Source organism: Corythoichthys intestinalis, chromosome 12, assembly GCF_030265065.1.
Source record: "Corythoichthys intestinalis isolate RoL2023-P3 chromosome 12, ASM3026506v1, whole genome shotgun sequence".
NCBI classification, from domain to species: domain Eukaryota; kingdom Metazoa; phylum Chordata; class Actinopteri; order Syngnathiformes; family Syngnathidae; genus Corythoichthys; species Corythoichthys intestinalis.
Genome location: NC_080406.1, coordinates 16,681,437 through 16,700,528, shown reverse-complemented (window position 1 = coordinate 16,700,528; position 19,092 = coordinate 16,681,437). Strand labels below are relative to the sequence as shown.

The window sequence follows — 19,092 nt, the reverse complement described above, 5'->3', positions numbered from 1 at the left end:
GACCTAAAGACAGCGATTCGTGCCAGACATCCCAGGAATCTGACTGGACTAGAACAGTTTTGTAGAGAAGAATGGGCCAAGATTAGTCCTGATTGATGTGCCAGACTGATCTGCAGCTACAGGAAGCATCCGGTTGAAGTTATTGCTGCAAAAAAGGTTTACCACAAAATAATAAATGTGATGGTCCACTTACCCCCCCCCCCCCCCCCCCCCCCCTTCTGTCATTGTTTGCATACTATCCTCATTAAAATATGAAAACCCATAAATGTTTGGGTGGTTTTAGTTAGAGCAGACACTTGTTTTTTCAGCCGTGTGATTTTGACAAAGATCAGATCACATTTGATTGTGATTCAATGCAGAAATGTGAGAAATTCCAAAAGGTTCAGATACTTTTTCATACCACTGTATAATGATGCTTCGTCGTAGCTCCCAGCTAAGCTATATGTACGCACAGTGCATTGCAGTTTACCCTATAAAATAATGACTTTTTTTTTCTCGTAGTACCAGTACGCTTTAATCTCGTTGTCCTATTTTTCTTGTTTTCCTTTATTTGGCCCTAATCCTCCGTCGTAGTTCTTTGTGAAAAGGCGCCATATTTTATTTCTGCCTGATCGGTACAAAAAAACTAAAACATTGTGATAACATTTAAAAGGTACTGGAACAACTGGAAAGCTGTTCTTGAAAGTCCTTATAAAGTGCTTGAATTCAGACATGAAAAAGATACATGAACCCTGAGTTAAACAAAGCTAAAAGTATTCACAAAATTAGAAATGCATGTAAAATAACATAGCTTAAATGCACATCAAATTTTATTTTAACATTTTTTAATGACACTGCAACAAGAGACTTGATCTGTGTTTGGGTGTGATTCTACAAACAAAAAATGAATAAATAATTGAAATTGATTTCAATTTAAGTGGTCATAATGAGGCAGATTTAGCAGTTAGGACAGTCTGAAAAAAGTAATTCAATGTGAGCTGAATATTTTTGCTAAACAGTTCTGATTTTTATAAGAATAATGAGACTCCAAAAGACTAAAACCAAATGTCTAGTACAGTACATGAGAAGGGAAATAATTCAATGGGGAAAAAAAAACAGAATATATATTTTGAACATTTTGTCATTTTAAGAGGATTGTGCTTTAATGTCACAATAATATCTGAGACGTAATATGTCATGTGTCACTGTAAATAAAAGGCTAATACTGTAATGTAGAAAGATCATAATTTGATTATTTAATTTTAAATGACTACTAAAGTTTTGATTTTATGATTAAAAAAAAAAGTAATAATCTTAACTGCTAAATATGTTTTTGACAATTTATTTAAAAAATAGCATTGAAAAAAGGGTGAAAACAGATAATATCTTTTTAAAATTTGTGTTTTTAATTTTTCGTTTTTAAGTTTTTGGATAGAGAAACAAAAAAGGTGAACATAAAAAAACAGTAAATTTTTTTACTTAATAAAGATAATTTAAATGCTGTCATTTTTTCCCCCCATTTCTTTGTTGTTGTTTTTTTTTTTTCTTTTTTTTTTGACATCATTATGTTAAAGGGGAAAAAAAGCAGTAAATATTCTCAGATTTCTATAGTGAGAAACATGAAGTCAATCCTTCTACGGTGCCACACAAAATGAAATGGGATGCCAGATCTGGCATCCGAGGCTTGGGTTTGGCACCTGTGAGCTACGTATTCCAGAAAATTTCTTGTAAAATGCTTAAACATTACAAATCTAACATAACTTTTTCTGGTCCTTTCCAAATCATACTCAGTAAGTTATTTTGATGCAATGTAAATTGTGTAAATGTATCATGTTATAGGAGCCTAATGAGAATTGAGTGAGGTCAGGGCTGTTGAGGGAGGAAGTTGATGTGGTTACCCAAGCAGAACAAGCAAGGGAAGCAGCCCTCTTTTTTTCTGTTTTGGTTACTGTATTTATTGAACTGGAAGCCACCGGAAAACGAATGTGAAACTAAAGAGCTGGTAAGGAATCGACACCATTCCTCATGGCGGTTGGTTCGCATTTGGATCTTGGGATGGGCCGGAAGGAAGGTGAGGCCCGAAGGCCGTCTGGCCTGGTGCTCCTGCTCACGCTGGCTGTCATCACCTCGTCCTCTTTGTCGGCGCTCTCCTTTTACGGGCTGATGGTCCTCAGAGCTGAGGTGAAGGGTCTCAAATCCGATATGTGTCTCAAGAGGGAAACCGTGTGTGGAGAGCAGGTGAGATGTTCCCATTTTTCAGGATTTCTTCCTAAAAAAACAGACTGTTTAAAGTACAGTAGATAAGATGCATGCACACTTCTCGCATGTTTCTGTTACTATTCTTAGAATATGAATAATAGGAAAAGCAGTCACTCAGATCCTCAACACACATTGGTCCTTGCGAGGAAGAGGAGGACCATCTCTGGAACAGAAACATCAGGTGAGACTTGGAGATTCTCTTCTAATGCTCACTTTCATCGTCCCTGGATTTATGAGAAAAATATACAGTGGGGAGCAGAAGTATTTGCACCCTTTGGATTTTTTAAAATTATTTATTTGTAATTTACTGGGGTTCATAAGTATTTGTACCTCTGAAAATCAGCAATCATTATGACACTCAGAGTTTTCAGTCTACCTTAAAAAAAAAGTCCACCTTTACCCTATGAGTAACCATCCACCCACCACCCGTTTGAGCTCACTATTGCCACTTGTGCACCCCACAGTCATAATCCAACTGCTACCATGGGCAAGACCAGAGAGCTTTTGAAAGACACCAGAGAAAAAATTGTTGAGCTCCACAAAGCTGGAAAAGGCTATGGGACAAGTAGAAAGTAGCTTTGTGAGAATAAATCAACAGTTGCAACAATTGCCAGAAAATGGAAAATTCTAAACATGACTGATAATCTACCTCGGGCTGGGGCTCCATGTAAAATCTCTCTTCGTGGGACATTACTCATGATGAGAAAAGTGAGAAAAGCTAAGCCTAGAACTACACAGCAGGAGCTGGTCAATGACTTGAAGAGAGATGGATGCACCGTTTGAAAGACTATTGTCAGTAGAACACTACGGCGCAATGGTTCAAAATCATGCATTGCTACAAAGGTTCCCCAGTTGAAGCCGGTACACGTGAAGACCCGTCTGAAGTTTTCCAGAAACCATCTGAATGATGCAGAGGGGTCATGGGAGGAAAGTGATGTGGTCAGATGAGACCAAAGTATAACCTTTTGGTGCAAACTTTACTCGGTGTGTGTGGAGAGAAAAAAGGATGAGTACAATCCCAAGAACACCATCCCCACTGTGAAGTATGGGGGTGGAAACCTCATGCTTTGGGGCTGCTTTTTGGCAAGGGGACGTGACGTCTGTACTGTATAATGCAGAGGATTAATGGTGAATTGTAACGTCAGATTTTGAGCCACAACCTCCCTCCCTCAGTCAGAGACCTGAGGATGAGTCGTGGCTTGATCTTCCAACATGACAATGATCCGAAGCACACAGCCAAGCTGACCAAGGAGTGGCAGCGTAAAAAGCATATCAAGGTTCTGGAGTGGCTGAGCATGTCTCCAGACCTCAATCCAATAGAAAATCTTTGGATGGAGCTCAAACTTCATGTTCCCCAACGGCAGCCCTGAAACCTGATAGATCTAGAGAAGATTTGAGAGGAGGAATGGGCCAAAATCCTTGTTTCCATATGTGAAAATCTGGTAAAGAACTACAAAAAGTGTCTGACCTCTGTAATTGCAAACAAAGGCTTCTGCACAGATATTAGCACTGATTTTCTCAGGGGTACAAATACTTATGACCCCAGGAAATTTCAAATAAAATATTGAAAAATCATGCAATATGAGTTTATATATATTTTTTAAGATTATGTCTCTACAAGTGGAAATGCATCTATGATTGAAAATTTCAGACTTCTACCTATAGTTGGGCAAATAAGTATTTAGTCAACCACCAATTGTGCAAGTTCTCCTACTTAAAAACATTAGAGAGGTCTGTAATTGTCAACATGGGTAAACCCAGTGTTGTTAATAACGGCGTTACAATATAACGGCGTTACTAACGGCGTTATTTTTTTCAGTAGTGGGTAATCTAATTAATTACTTTTCTCATCTTGGCAACGCCGTTACCGTTACTGAGGACGGAAAGGCATGCGTTACTATGCGTTACTATATTGGTCGAAAAGTCTGAGGGAGACGGACTCACCGAGACGACAGAGCAGAGCAGGAGTGGGGAGGAGGCTAGAAAGTTGTGACGCCGAGCAAACGCGATGCTAGGTAGCTCCAATAATACATGTTGTAGCCGATAGCCTACAAACTACGCCCGCATGTTATGGTAGATATGGTAGACATGGTAGATATCACATGTACTGGATATAGATATAACTAGATGCAAAATGACAGACATGGCACTAAATGCGTTAGTAGACAGTGCCATCTTAAAGCAGTACTTTTTAGGACGGCTCTGTTGTAGAGAACCTTCCTAGCGAACCCAAGTAACTTTTTATCTAAAATACTTCTAAATCGGCAAAATCTTGACTTGAATCTATCTTTAAATGATGAAACAGTTTTAAAACTTTCATATGTCGAAAGTAGAGAGAAGGGAACTAATGCAATAATGGGAGCAATTTTAACAACTTTTAACAGTTGATTCAGGGTAAAGGGTAAATTAGGGTAAAGAATTGGGCTCGGGCCAATTTTACCAAATACCTTCACAAAAAACTTCACATAATGTGGCCAATGTTTTTTTTTTTTTTTTTTTTTTGGAGGAAAAAAAAAAAAGTAATTATCACCAATTACTTTGCCAAGTAACTAATTACTCTTACATTCAGGTAATTGAGTTACTAACGCAATTACTTTTTGGGAGAAGTAATTTGTAACTATAATTAATTACTTTTTTTCAGTAAGATTAACAACACTGGGTAAACCTCAACCATGAGGGACAGAATGTGGAGAAAAAAAAAACAGAAAATCACATTGTTTGATTTTTAAAGACTTTATTTCCAAATTAGAGTGGAAAATAAGTATTTGGTCACCTACAAACAAGCAAGATTTCTGAGTGTCAAAGTGGTCTAATTTTTCTAACGAGGCTCCACTCGTTACCAGTATTAATGGCACCTGTTTTAACACATTATCGGTATAAAAGACACCTGTCCACAGCCTCAGTCAGTCACACTCCAAACTCCACTATGGCCAAGACCAAAGAGCTGTCGAAGGACACTAGACAAAATTGTAGACCTGCACCAGGCTGGGAAGACTGAATCTGCAATAGGTAAAACGCTTGGTGTAAAGAAATCAACTGTGGGAGCAATTATTAGAAAATGGAAGACATACAAGACCACTGATAATCTCCCTTGATCTGGGGCTCCATGCAAGATCTCACCCCGTGGCGTCAAAATGATGACAAGAACGGTTAGCAAAAATCCCAAAACCACACGGGGGGACCTAGTGAATGACCTACAGAGAGCTGGGACCACAGTAACAAAGGCAACTATCAGTAACACAATGCACCGCCAGGGACTCAAATCCTGCACTGCCAGACGTGTCCCCCTGCTGGAGAAAGTGCATGTCCAGGCCCGTCTGCTGTTCGCTAGAGAGCATTTGGATGATCCAGAAGAGGACTGGGAGAATGTGTTATGGTCAGATGAAACCAAACAGAACTTTTTGGTAGAAACACAGGTTCTCGTGTTTGGAGGTGAAAGAATACTGAATTGCATCCAAAAAAACACACCATACCCACTTTGAAGCATGGCGGTGTAAACATCATGCTTTGGGGCTGTTTTTCTGCAAAGGGACCAGGACGACTGATCTGTGTAAAGGAAAGAATGAATGGGCCATGTATCGAGAGATTTTGAGTGAAAATCTCCTTCCATCAGCAAGGGCATTGGAGATGAGACGCGGCTGTGTCTTTCAGCATGACAATGATCCCAAACACACAGCCAGGGCAACAAAGGAGTGGCTTCGTAAGAAGCATTTCAAGGTCCTGGAGTGGTCTAGCCAATCTCCAGATCTCAACCCCATAGAAATTTCTGGAGAGGGAGTTGAAAGTCCGTGTTGCCCAACGACAGCCCCAAAACATCACTGCTCTAGAGGAGATCTGCATGGAGGAATGGGCCAAAATACCAGCAACAGTGTGTGAAAAGCTTGTTAAGAGTTACAGAAAACGTATCGCCTCCGTTATTGCCAACAAAACGTACATAACAAAGTATTGAGATGAACTTGCGGTATTGACCAAATACTTATTTTCCACCATGATTTGCAAATAAATTATTTTTAAAAAATCAAACAATGTGATTTTCTGTTGTTTTTTTTTCACATTCTGTCTCTCATGGTTGAGGTTTACCCATGTTGACAATTACAGGCCTCTCTAATATTTTCAAGTGGGAGAACTTGCACAATTAGTGGTTAACTACTCATTTGCTCCACTGTATTTTCTAAGTGGGTGAACTTGCAAAATCACAATGGGTGAAAATACCTCTGCTCTGCACTGTATGTCCAAAATTTAACCAGATGTTCAAACATACTTTTTTTTCCCACTACAGTTTCACAGTCTTGTCTACAGTTGTTGGCGAACAAGAGTAGGAAAATTTTTAGGAAAGGTAAAGGACAAATGCATCCATTAGCACATTTCTTTGTAGGGAAAAAAAATCTATCTGTGTCAGATTTTGCACTGGAGCCATACACAGGCATACCTTGGCAGACTGGCCTAAGGAGAGGGTCTTCACTTGAAGCGGTTGGAGACAACATACAAGTCCTAGAGGAAGGCTTCTACTTTGTCTACAGTCAGGTGTGTAGTCTGTTAATATTATTATTATTTTTACCACAAGGAGGCACTGCTGGCCTGTGAACATGTTGCTGAGCTTCGGAGATCTAGATCAAAAGTCTCCACATCCTGCACTCAGTACAGAAAAGGTTTCATGCTAATGATTCCTGCTGTAAAAATGAATAACTGATTTACTGCTATTGTTAATATGTTTTGGACATGTATTGTGGTCAGTGGCAGCCAATCGTCTAACAACAACAAACAACATACAAAAACTCTTGTTCTTACCAGCTCAATTTATGAACAGTTACTACCAGGCCTCTTCATTGGACTTCTAGCTCTATCAATGGCAGTGAAATTAAGAAAAAAAAAATGGAGTTAGCCCACTCTTGCACTCAGTAGCTCAATTTGTTATCAGTAGTAGCCCTCTCTATTAAAATGGATTAGAAGTCTGTTGCCGTCAATGGAAATGAGTAAATTAATGACAAAAAATCTCGGTCGATCAATTTGTGAAAAATCACTGCCAGCCCTCTAAATTCAAATCGATTGGATGTATGTTAGATTAGTAGCTGCCAATGAGCAGAGGTGGGTAGTAACACGTGACATTTACTGCCTTGCATATACTTAAGTACATTTTTGAGAAAAATTACTTTTAAGAGTAATTTTGCCACCCCATACTCTTTACTTAAGTAGAATTGTGAAGATGAAACGCTATGCTTACTCCACTACTTTGGGCTACACTGGAGTCGTTCTATATAAATAAATTTGATTTGATTTGATTGATTTGATATTATTCCTTTTTATTCTATATACAGGTAGTCCCTGGTTTACGACATAGTCGACTTACGTGATTTTGACTTTACAACTCCGGAGTCTCGTCAGCCATTTTGTCTTCTGTGTTTTTTTTGTGTGTTTTTTTTTAGTCGCCTAAACAGTACCTTATTGTACCTCACAGTAACTTATTTTTTACTTGATTAATATGACACTTTCTGTCCTCACTAAACAGGAAGTTGTTCATCTTGACAGACATTAAACAAGGCAATTGTGGTTTTTGAAGCTTTTGACTTCCTTCACTTTTGATCATTTGTGAAGCTGTAAAACACACATGTACACTTATGTTCAAAACGACACGTATTTTAACAATAAAACACCTGACACAAACCAACTGGTGTTCAAGCGTCCCTCTCGTTTGATTAAAATGTAAATTTAGCAGATTAAATTACGTAGCCTAATTCGCCTAGCAAAAGTCTGCTATCTTAAATGCTACGAATGCTAACGTATTTACAATTTTCATAGCAAATCACTCACACACAACTCCACAAACTGTAGGTCTAAACTTATTTACAAATGCATACTCAGACGAATATTGGCTGAAACAATTTGCAGCCTTATGCGGGTCAAACCAGAGCGCAGCTGTCCTTAATCTACAGTATGTCAGACGAGAATCCGGTCCTCAGTCATACAAGGCGACAGTCCAGTCAGACTCAATACTGCCAACTAGGGTTGCCACCTTTCAGAAATAGCACCCTCTCACGCCCAACGCTGTACAGGCAGAAAAAAAGGACATCCCCCAAACTCATAAACTGCATCAAAATGTATCTTTTCATATATATTCCGTATTGGTTCAATACAGAACGCAACATTTAATTCCCAATTACGGACTGTTCCTTATTTCAAGGGACAGGTGGCAACCCTACTGCCACCACAGGGCAGCGTATCCTCCATCATAAAAGCAGAAGTTCAGGATTCGAGTTAGCAGGGGTTTAGTTAGTTGGTGGAATCGATTTCAGTTATTTGTTAGTTTCTGGGCTCTGGAGTAGCGCGAGTCAATGGCACCATTATAGCATTATAGCATTCCAATAAAAAAAAAACAACATAGGCACACATGAAAATTATCAATGAGCCATGCAATCAATAGTGTTGCCTATGTTTTCAGGATAGTTATTAAAACTTACCATTGCATGTCAATAATTGCAGTATGAACAGCAAAATTTGTATTCCAGAAGCTCTGCAGAGGAGCAGGGCGTAGTGATATCACATAGTTTTTTTTCACCACTGATTTTTAATGTCATAGCCAGCAGCAAGTGACCAGTTTATATTTTTCCTCGTTCTTCATTGGGAATTTGTGGAAACTTTCCTTTGCCCGTTTGTTCTGTATGTTTCCACAGCCTCTAAATGCACTTTTTGCCATGTTGCCGCCCGTCAGTTAACTCAGCAGACTGATGCTGAGTTCGAGGTAGGTGGGAAGTCAGAGTTTCCAACCTCTCATCTGGAAAAATATCATTAGTACGCCTCCTCTATTTCATCGCTTACGAGAAGTCAGGTTTGCTGGAGGTCAAAATGTCTTTTGAAGGCCAAAATAAAAAACAACTTGTGGCGATCAGCCATCTTTGCAGTTTACATTCGCTATTAATGCTTTAAGGTTACAACTGGTACCCTCCGAGCGGGATAAGTCCGACTTCCCACCTTCCTTGAATGTAGCGTGAGAACGATTGACCGAAGCACTCCTCTTTATTGGGTTCGTATTACACATCTAAAAAAATAGTCCTGCAGAATGAAATGAATTACGGCAGTTTGGTGTGACAATGATTGGGCCGCCTGTTTTGAAACGATGATTTGTGTATTTAATCTATTTGACTATGTTGGATCTGTTCGTAGGTCTGTGTCGTTTTTTTTATTTGCGTGCTATAATCCTGCCATTGACACATACTAGCTTAGCCACACCGAAGCCCTGAAACGAACAAACAACTTGCAAACGAAACGGAATTTGTTTCCTGCTAACTCGAAGATTAAGCCTAATGTAGAAAATCCTGAATTTCCGCTTTAAACAAAATACAATACTTTTGGAATTTTTTGGATAGTTATTTTGAGATTTAGTGGGATTCAAAGGGTTAATTCCGATTCTCGCAGAAATTCGGGTTACGTCACCAGCGTAGGAAGGGAACCAATGGATTTAGCCAACTCGTGCTCTCAGTAGCTCAATTTATGTTCACTGCCAGCCATAAGCGGAGTTTAAGGGGGAGGGGGGGCACTGGTCGCCGAAAAGTGTCATTGCATGTAATTGACTTTCCTATATATGTATAAAAGTTGTAAAGCATTAAAGCAAAAAAACAAAAAAACAAAAAGAATAAAATGAACAAAAAAAAAATATTTTTATAATGGGTCAAAATTATTTTTTCGAACTGATCATGTGACTAGCACCTTAGACAGTCATTTGTTTTGCATTAATTAAAAAAAAAAAAAAAAAAAAAAAAAAATTTAGGGGAGGGCAATTTTATTTTTCCAAATGATTTTTTTCTTTGTTTGAAAATATTTTTGGGGATTGAATGATTTAGACACAAATGTCCTACCCATAATATGGCCCAAAAACAAAAAGGATTGCTAAAATCAAAACTTTTAAAATTAAAACTTAAGTGTTAAAATGCAAATATTAGAGCCTCAAATATTTTTTTGCATCCAAAAACCTTTTTCTCTATGATTGAAAAAAAATTTTTTTTTGATTGAAGTGATTTTTCGTTTGAAAATATATATTTTTTGTTTGAAGCAACTTATTTTTGTCACGTCTCGGCAGTCTTGTTAATGTTTTGTGTTGGATCATGTCAGATTTCTTTTATTTTGGTACTGGCGTGCCTCATTTGAGTTAACTTTACTTCCTGCGCTTGCCAATCAGGTTGATTCTGTCCACCTGGGATCCTCTGTATAAATAGCCTGCTTGTAACCTTGCCCAGTGTCGGTTTGTCTGCTATCCTGCCACGTCCTATGCCACATCCTTGTGTAAGCCCTTTTTTGATCACGATTCATGTTTTTGAACCCATGCCTTTTGTTTCTTGAAGAAGTAACTCAGTTATTGATGTCCAGCCGTTGCTGTGAATTTTTGTTGATTTATGTCCAGCTGTTGCTGTGAATTTTTGTTAACATTTTTTGAACTCTACTAATTGGAGAATAAACATTTTGTTTGAACACAACTATCGAGCATTTGGGTCCTTGGTGCATCCGTGTCAATTTTTTGATTGAATAAAAAAGACATAAATGTCCTAGCCAAAATGTGGCCCAAACGAAAAACAACATTACTTCAATCAAAAAAGTTGCTTCAATCAAAACAAAAATAGACTTCAATCAAAACAAAAATTCAAAGAACAATAGCTTTCAAATGCATTTTTTGGATCAAATAATGAAGACACAAATCTACCTCCATATGGCTCCGCACGGGATACAATTATTGACTGGGGTAACTACATTGGCACGACACCGGCGGGCGTATGATATTCAATGGATGAAGATCTTGGCGAAAAGTATAGCTGTCCTAAGCAGCCTGATTTAGAATTCCCCTCAAGAATGATGCGAAACAAAAAACGCTCATTTTCAACATATTATTATACATATTCATGTAAGTTAATTTTATTGCTGACACTGCATTTTGGGGTCATCAACATGTTGTGCCCCCACTGGCCCAAAAGTCAAACTATGCTGTCAGCCCTCACTGTTCAAAAGGATTGGACGTCTTTTGCCAAGGATTGGAATGATAAAGTTGTTTGTCAATTTGTGATCTCTGTCAGCCCTCTAAGTTCAAAAAGACAGGATGTCTTTCGCCCTCCATGCCAGTCAATGAGTTAATAATGACAAATATTGAGTTCACCCACTCTTTCTCTGAGTAGTGTGATTTGTGACTTATCACTGCCAACCCGTTCAGTTTAAATGGACTGGACCTATATTTTAAAGTTTACCCATTCCTCTTGGTCAGGTGTACTACATGGACAGCCGCTTTGCAATGGGCCACGTGGTGATCCGCAGGAAGAGGACAGTGGTGGGTGATGAGGCTCAGCACGTGATCCTGTTCCGCTGCATCCAGAGCATGGATAGTGTGTACCCGTACAACACGTGTTACACAGGAGGTGTGTTATGATTTATTTCCTACGCCGACTACTTTACAGCAGCAGCGCGTATCAAGCTGCCAATTCTAGGTGTGACAGTGTGCCGACGCCTCCATCAGGTGTTGTGAAACTGGAAGTCGGGGACCAGTTGGAGCTGCTGATCCCCAGGTCCTCTGCTGACGTGTCACTGGATGGGGACGCCACCTTTGTAGGCGCTGTTCAGCTGCTTTAAATATTGCCTAAGGGAGTGCAAGTCCTGCAGGTGACCTTGAAAGAGACATTTTTATAATGTATGAATGAGAGAGTCCTATTGTTTCGCCTCAGACGAAACCACATTTGTGGCTGTACTCTATTTGCAGGTGGAATTATGACAGGGCGATATGATCGACAAATAAAATATCCGATTTTATTTTTTTGTAACCGATATTTTGATTAATGAATTTTTTTGTTTTTGTTTTTTTTTTTGTCTCCTCTTCCCCCTTTTTAACTCTTAAGTTGCAATGACAGCTTCCCAGGTCAAACGGATTAAATGCTACCAGCGATAACTCATTTAAATTTACAATAGAAAGATGATTGGACGTCTATCATCTTAAATGGCACTAAAAAAGTTAAAGGTTACAATAAGAAAACTCAAAATACTGTAGTTTTATTTTTAAAAATTAATTTTTAATTAAATGCTACTAGCGATAACTTATTGAAACTTACAATAGAAGGATGATTGGACGTCTGTCATCTTCAAAGGCACTAAAAGAGTTAAAGGTTACAATAAGAAAACTCAAAATACTGTGGGTTTTATTTTAAAAATAAATCTTGTTAAATCTAAATTAAATTAAATTACAAAAATATATATTCTCCCCCCTTTTTTTTGCCGTCATCCCCACACAGAGTAACAAACTCATTCCCATGGAATAATGCATTGATTAACATGATTTTTCTGTCCTCTTATTTTCTTTTGCTGCTGTCTTATTTTTGTAGTTACCACAATATTAAAGCACACTTGCGTGGCAATAAGAACGACAAAAAAATCACACATGCGTGTGCTATGTGGAATGAAAAATGATCATATGGTCATCATAATTTGATTTAAAAGATCTCCCTCACATTTTCTTTTTCTCATAATAAATGCTACTTTTTTTTCCTTTAAGTATTCATACGATATTAATGTGTTCAATTCAAAGATGTATGATGATAAAATTGTAATGACAGTAATTTGAATATAAAAAGATAATTATTGAATGAATCATACAATAAATGCTAACATGCATCAAATGTGTCAGTTTCTAGAATTTTAGAATATAACTAGATTTTAAAAAAATGTCATCCTTTTTTACCCATACTCTATTAAAAGAGCCCCACATCTATCCGAGTAACATCCAATGGGGTCCAAAAGTTAACCAAAGCCTAGTGGGTGGTCTTTTGCTCACAATGGGTTTGTGCCTCGGAGTCATGACTCCATTTGGCAAATTGCGAGACTTGTTGTGATGGAAGAGCAGGAGAAGAAAGCCAAAAATAGAAGCCACAGGAAGCGTCAGTCTAAATGTCCTTAATGGATAAATGGATACAGAGCTGCATGCAACCATTAGTGAAAAGAGGGCCATGAGTACAACATACAGTATAAGGTTGAACAGCAATTTTTGTATTATTGAATATTGCCACCAGGCGGTGCTGCTGTGTTTCGTAGTGATGTTGCACGCGGCTGACCTTCAGTAAAAGATTACTGAGTCTACAGTGTATCACAAATGTGAGTACACCCCTCGCATTTCTGCATATATTTAAGTATATCTTTTCATGGGACAACACTGACAAAATGACACTTTGACACAATGAAAAGTAATCTGTGTGCAGATTATATAATAGAGTTAATTTATTTTCCCCTCAAAATAGCTCAAAATATAGCTATTAATATCTAAACCCTGGGCAACAAAAGTGAGTACAATCCCTAGAAACTACGTACATCCCTATATGTCCAAATTGAGTACTGCTGGTGTTTTTCCCTCCAAAATGTCATGTGACTCCTTACAGGAGTGCTGTCAGCATGCTGCAGAGATTGAAGAAGTGGGGCGTCAGCCTGTTAGTGCTCAGACTAGACGCTGCACTCTACATCAAATTGGTGTGCATGGCTGTCACCCCAGGAGGAAGCCTCTTCTGGAGACTGTAAATAAGAAAGCCCGCAAACAGTTTGCTGAAGACATGTCAACAAAGCACATGGACGACTGGAACCATATCCTATGGTCTGATGAGACGGGTAAGCTTTCTTGTGTACCGTCTTCAGAAGAGGCTTCCTCTTGGGGTGACAGCCATGCACACCAATTTGATGTAGAGTGCGGCGTATGGTCCGAGCACTAACAGGCTGACCCCCCCCCCACCTCTTCAATCTCTGCAGCAATGCTGACATCACTCCTGTAAGGAGTCACATGACATTTTGGAGGGAAAAAGACCAGCAGTACTCAATTTGGACATTTATGGATGTACGTAGTTTCTAAGGATTGTTCTCACTTTTGTTGCAAAGGGTTTAGATATTAACAGCTATATTTTGAGCTATTTTGAGGGGAAAATAAATTAACTCTATTATATAATCTGCACACAGATTACTTTTCATTGTGTCAAAGTGTCATTTTGTCGGTGTTGTCCCATGAAAAGATATACTTAAATATCTTCAGAAATGCAAGGGATGTACTCAATTTTGTGATACACTGTAAATGGCCAACTGCATCTACAGTATTTCACAAGCTAAGGAACAACAATAGTTATGTTTGTTCAAAAGCTACAACTACAACACTATTTTACACGGAGTTCCAAACTCATTGGCTGCCATTGATGACACTACTGTAGACTATTTTGACTGGGAGAGGCTGGCAGTGAATAAAAACTGCAATCGTTTCTAGTCAAAATGGATTGAACTTCCAGCGCTGTCAGTGGCACTTACCCCAGTTTTACACCAGGCGCGTCTGCGGCACGTCGGCTGACCTTCACCCCCATTGACAACAGCATGCGTTTTAAGAGCAGAGCATCTGTCGAGCGGCTCGATCAGTTAAGGCGAGAATTGCAAGATCGCGTGACAGTCTGAGAGTAGTGAGTATTTAAAGGTAACAATACAACAACCACTTGCCTTTCAGACCCTGCGTGTTGGTCGGCTTTATTTTTGAAAGAAAGAGGAAAAAAGTCCTGTGCTAAAGAGAAAAACAATTGCAATGACAAAAACATTTTAACATGTATTTTCAAAATCAAATGCCTCAATGAATCATTTGTTTTTGCTTATGAAATCTTTATCGATTAATTTTCTCATGTTAAACTGCCACGCAGAAATTAAGCAAATTAATTCCATATTATTTTAAAAATCGATCAGATCCACTGTATTTTCACACAAGTGCCTTCCAATCTGCCTGGCCCATTAATAACAATTCTTAACTCTATAATTTATTTACAATCCCCCCTTGGTAAAGTTGCTTCTTTTACAACAGAAAAGGTAACAACAGTGGCAATCAGATACTATTTAATTTTTTTTTAGGTCATTCATTGTCAGACAGAAGCAGCACGGCAAAACGCCATGCTAAAAAATAAGTAAAAATATCAAAATGGCTTACTTCTTTGTCCCCTGTAGGACCGTGACCCCCAACAAAATGTTTACTGCATATGAAGGTGAATGGCTTCACCTTGCTGGCATTCAATGTCTTTTGATGTCTGCACAAGTTGATCCATTCTTCACATTTTTCCGCCGAGTTTTTGGCTTCGGGAAAAATATGAAGAAAACATCCTTCATATGTCGTAATGTCTAGTGTCGTTTCTACAAGTTCCATAGCAGCAGTGTTTGCACGGGATGTTCGTTTTTTGAAAGATAAAAAATAAAAAAGGAGTAATAACACGAGTTGTATGCGAGGGCGTGTCTATGTTGCCCCACTTCCTGGTTAAGAGGCCGACGTCCCGGTCTAAAAATGGCGTTCGTGCGGTACGCTATTGACATTGTGAACTGTATTGAGTTCACGTCACATCCGTGGTTCTGTGACTGGTTCTTTCAGATTCAGTCTGTGCTTTTTAGCCTCACCTCTAGCATTGATGTTAAATCCAGCACAAACCACAAAAGACTTAAGACACAGAAGGCTTGCCAGGCAATAAAAAATTAGCATCCACAACTACTCCTACCAATTTTAAATGAATTGATGTCTATCATTGTCAGTGGCAGGCAATGAGTTAATGTCTCCTGAAAATTTTAAACATGGACACAACAGCATAGCACATTGTTTGGTTAGCTGCCTTTTCATATTAGCATAGCTGTCCACACCCAAAGAATGATCTTCAGTTTCATTCAGTTAAAATTAGGGCTGTCAAACGATTAAAATTTTTAATCGAGTTAATTACAGCTTAAAAATTAATTAATCGTAATTAATCGCAATTAATCGCAATTCAAACCATCTATAAAATATGCCATATTTTTCTGTAAATTATATATATATTCTGTAAAATAAATTGTTGGAATGGAAAGATAAGACACAAGATGGATATATACATTCAACATACGGTACATAAGGACTGTAGTGGGCATTTCACTCTACTGTCATTTAAATCTGTCTATGCTGTCCTCACTCCGAAGCGTCTACTTTTTCCAAAGCTAGACAGCTAGCTAACGACGCCTTAATAATCAGACTTCTTCCTTTTTCATCTGATTTATTAATAAAATGGCCTCAAAACATTGTCCTTTTTAGACCGTAGTAAAACAACAACAAAAAAGTACACAAGCATTGCATTAGCAACAACGTTAGCTTAGCACGCTATACAGGTTCACTAAACATAAACAAAAAGCGTCTCATACAAAAAAATATAACATTTCGCTTACTAACATAATATGTACATTCTTTACAACAACCATACTTACGGACAAATCTTGTCCAAAGATCATATAAGCACAACATTACAACGTAGGCGTCAGCCCGAGACGTCGTGCAGCCATATTGAACTGGCAAGAAAGCAATAAACCATGTCGCAAAGCGACCACAAGAGTTCGCTGTTAGACAGCACAAAAAACCTTGCTGTAAAACATACCAAAAGGCAGAATACTGTCTGAGCGGGACATGTGCGTTAATTGCGTCAAATATTTTAACGTGATTAATTTTAAAAAATTAATTACCGCGTGCTAACACGATAATTTTGACAGCCCTAGTTAAAATTCAATGTTAGCAAAATTAGAACTGCAAAGAAGCATTTTGAGTTTATATGAATTTATATATGAACACTTGTGTTCTCTTCGGGCCAAAATTGACCGGTTTTCAAGTTTGGTTCTGCAAAAATCAATGGTACTTTTTACGAATCCAAACCCGAAAACAATATCCAGTAAAGGTTTAGTATTTTCCGGCTGCGTTAAATCACGGATCAAATTTAATCCACTAGTAAAAATGTGATCAAATTTCGAACACAGCACAAGGTTAACGTGAAAGTCAATTTAACAAACAAACAAAAAATGGTATTTTCCATGAACTACTAAGAGGAAAGCAGCCGTATTGGAAAAGCATCAATCCCATTTAAAAGGCTAAACATATAAAAATGCCCCAACCGACCCCGCTTTCTCTCTTTGTGTGAATCCATGGCGACGGCTGCCATGTTTGGCGGAAGCTCATGTCATTGTGGATCCGCACACAAAAGACAAAGTGGCGTCTGACCGGGGAATCAGGAAATGAGACCTGCTGAGTACACACAGACAGACACACAATTTGTCAGTTTATTTCATATATGAGCTTCTAAATGGTTTTGATGGTTGTTATGGAAGAACAGAATCGCCAATAATGAAAAAAATACAAGCATCGAAATCAGAATAATTGTTGAAATGACAACATAAAAGTGTAAATAACCATCGAAATGACATAAAAACGGTAAAAAAACAAATATAGAAAAATCAGCAAATAATGGTTTAGATAAATCAATACAAAGAGAAGGAATAATTGTTGAAATAAATGAATTTAAATAATGTATATGTGAAAATTATCATTTAAATCAATACATATTTAAATTGTCTTGATATAAGTACGCACTGAAAAATATATATAATGACAAATTGAAATATTTGGTTAATTGTTTATTTAATTTTGGCACTCCTTTTTTTCATAGGTATGAAAGTTGAAGCCCATAAAAATTAGGGACCTTACTATGCGTTTACGTATGACATGTTTGTCCTGTGTGCAACCTCGTATTTTGGGATTACGCCGATGTGCAGCAGCCAGCCCAAAGTAATCATGTTGAGCCAGAATTCTACCGTCCAACTGGCAGCATCCTCGTTTGGGTTTATCATTTAAGGACCGGCCCTGGATTTAGTTGGGCAACTGAACTGGACGCTGTGAGCTCAGTGATTTTTTTTCAAGCAATGCCAATTACATTTGATCTGGACAAACAGGAGTCACGTGAGGGGTTTTAGTTTTTTGCTAACATTGGTGGCCATATATGAAAAAAAAAAAAAAAAGTGAAATACTCTCTCCTCGGAAAGTGACTCCCCTGCAGGAGATGAATGAGAGCCACTTCTTGTTGAGCTCTCAATCTTGCACTTTACTGTTTTATACCTTCGGGATGGAGCTCTGACAAACCACTGAGGCATCTCTGTAAATACTGACCGGAATTCGTCCCAAGCCCTCAAACTCTATCCTTAATCGGGAAAACAAAACCACTCTGTGTTTTTGATGCACTTTTTAAAAGTAGCAATAGCAATGTACGAAAGATGCAGACACAAATGAAAGTTGAACAGGAAGGGTAACTTTTACTGGTAGAAAAAGCACCGAGTAATAACTTTCTGAAATTACCACTTACAACACAGAAACAGATGAACAACCTGGTGTTATAACACAAATATACCTACAGGTAGTCCACGGGTTACAACGTACTCAACTTAAAGTGCCTGTGACACGAAAAAGTATGTTTATTTCATAATACATGCGGTATTTTATGCTGCTGAATGAAATGGACCGCTTGGATGTGTGTGTGGAAGCGATCGCTATATTTTAGTGATGCACGATAATACTTTTTTCAACCGATACTGATAACCGATAAATGCCTCCTCGTTCCAGCCGATAACCGATAATGTCAAGCCGATAATTCAGTTAAAAGATATAAGTAAAATTTTAAAGTATACACAATAGCAAATATTACTGTGCAAACATAGAATTATTGCTCTTTTTTCCGCATCAAATGTGATCAAGTAGTGAATTCCAAAATCTAAACAATGACACTGTCTGACATTGTGTAATGATAAACTTTTGGCAATGATTACTTACTGAGTAAATACGAAAATTGCACAAAAATGACAGTATATCATTGCTACACTGCAAAAACACCTCCTTAAAACTAGTTAAAATTCCCTTGTTTTAGGTGTAAATCTATTGGAAATATGTGAAATTATCTGCCATTGTCTCAAATAAATTTCACTTACTTAGATTTCTGGAAATAAGAAAAATAGCTTGCTGAAAATAAGCTTAACAGCCTTATTTTAAGCAATAGATTATTATAT

The 19,092-nt window shown here is 38.0% G+C and overlaps 1 protein-coding gene across 1 annotated transcript; it reads left to right on the top strand.

Annotated features, from left to right (window-relative positions):
* The first annotated feature begins 1,823 nt into the window (after positions 1-1,823).
* Positions 1,824-12,772, top strand: tnfsf13b (TNF superfamily member 13b). Its single transcript, XM_057852861.1, has 6 exons — positions 1,824-2,217; positions 2,326-2,419; positions 6,518-6,574; positions 6,638-6,762; positions 11,480-11,630; positions 11,729-12,772. The coding sequence occupies exons 1-6, from the start codon at positions 2,005-2,007 to the stop codon at positions 11,839-11,841; spliced, it is 753 nt and encodes a 250-aa protein (XP_057708844.1). The 5' UTR covers positions 1,824-2,004; the 3' UTR covers positions 11,842-12,772.
* The last annotated feature ends 6,320 nt before the right edge of the window (positions 12,773-19,092 follow it).

What these genes read in the sequence shown, in the direction of transcription:
- tnfsf13b (XM_057852861.1), top strand. Translation starts at nt 2,005, where the DNA reads ATGGCGGTTGGTTCGCATTTGGATCTTGGGATGGGCCGGAAGGAAGGT. An exon ending in TCTACTTTGTCTACAGTCAG is followed by an intron (nt 6,763 to 11,479) that starts GTGTGTAGTCTG and finishes CCTCTTGGTCAG; the next exon opens with GTGTACTACATGGACAGCCG. An exon ending in CAACACGTGTTACACAGGAG is followed by an intron (nt 11,631 to 11,728) that starts GTGTGTTATGAT and finishes CGCCTCCATCAG; the next exon opens with GTGTTGTGAAACTGGAAGTC.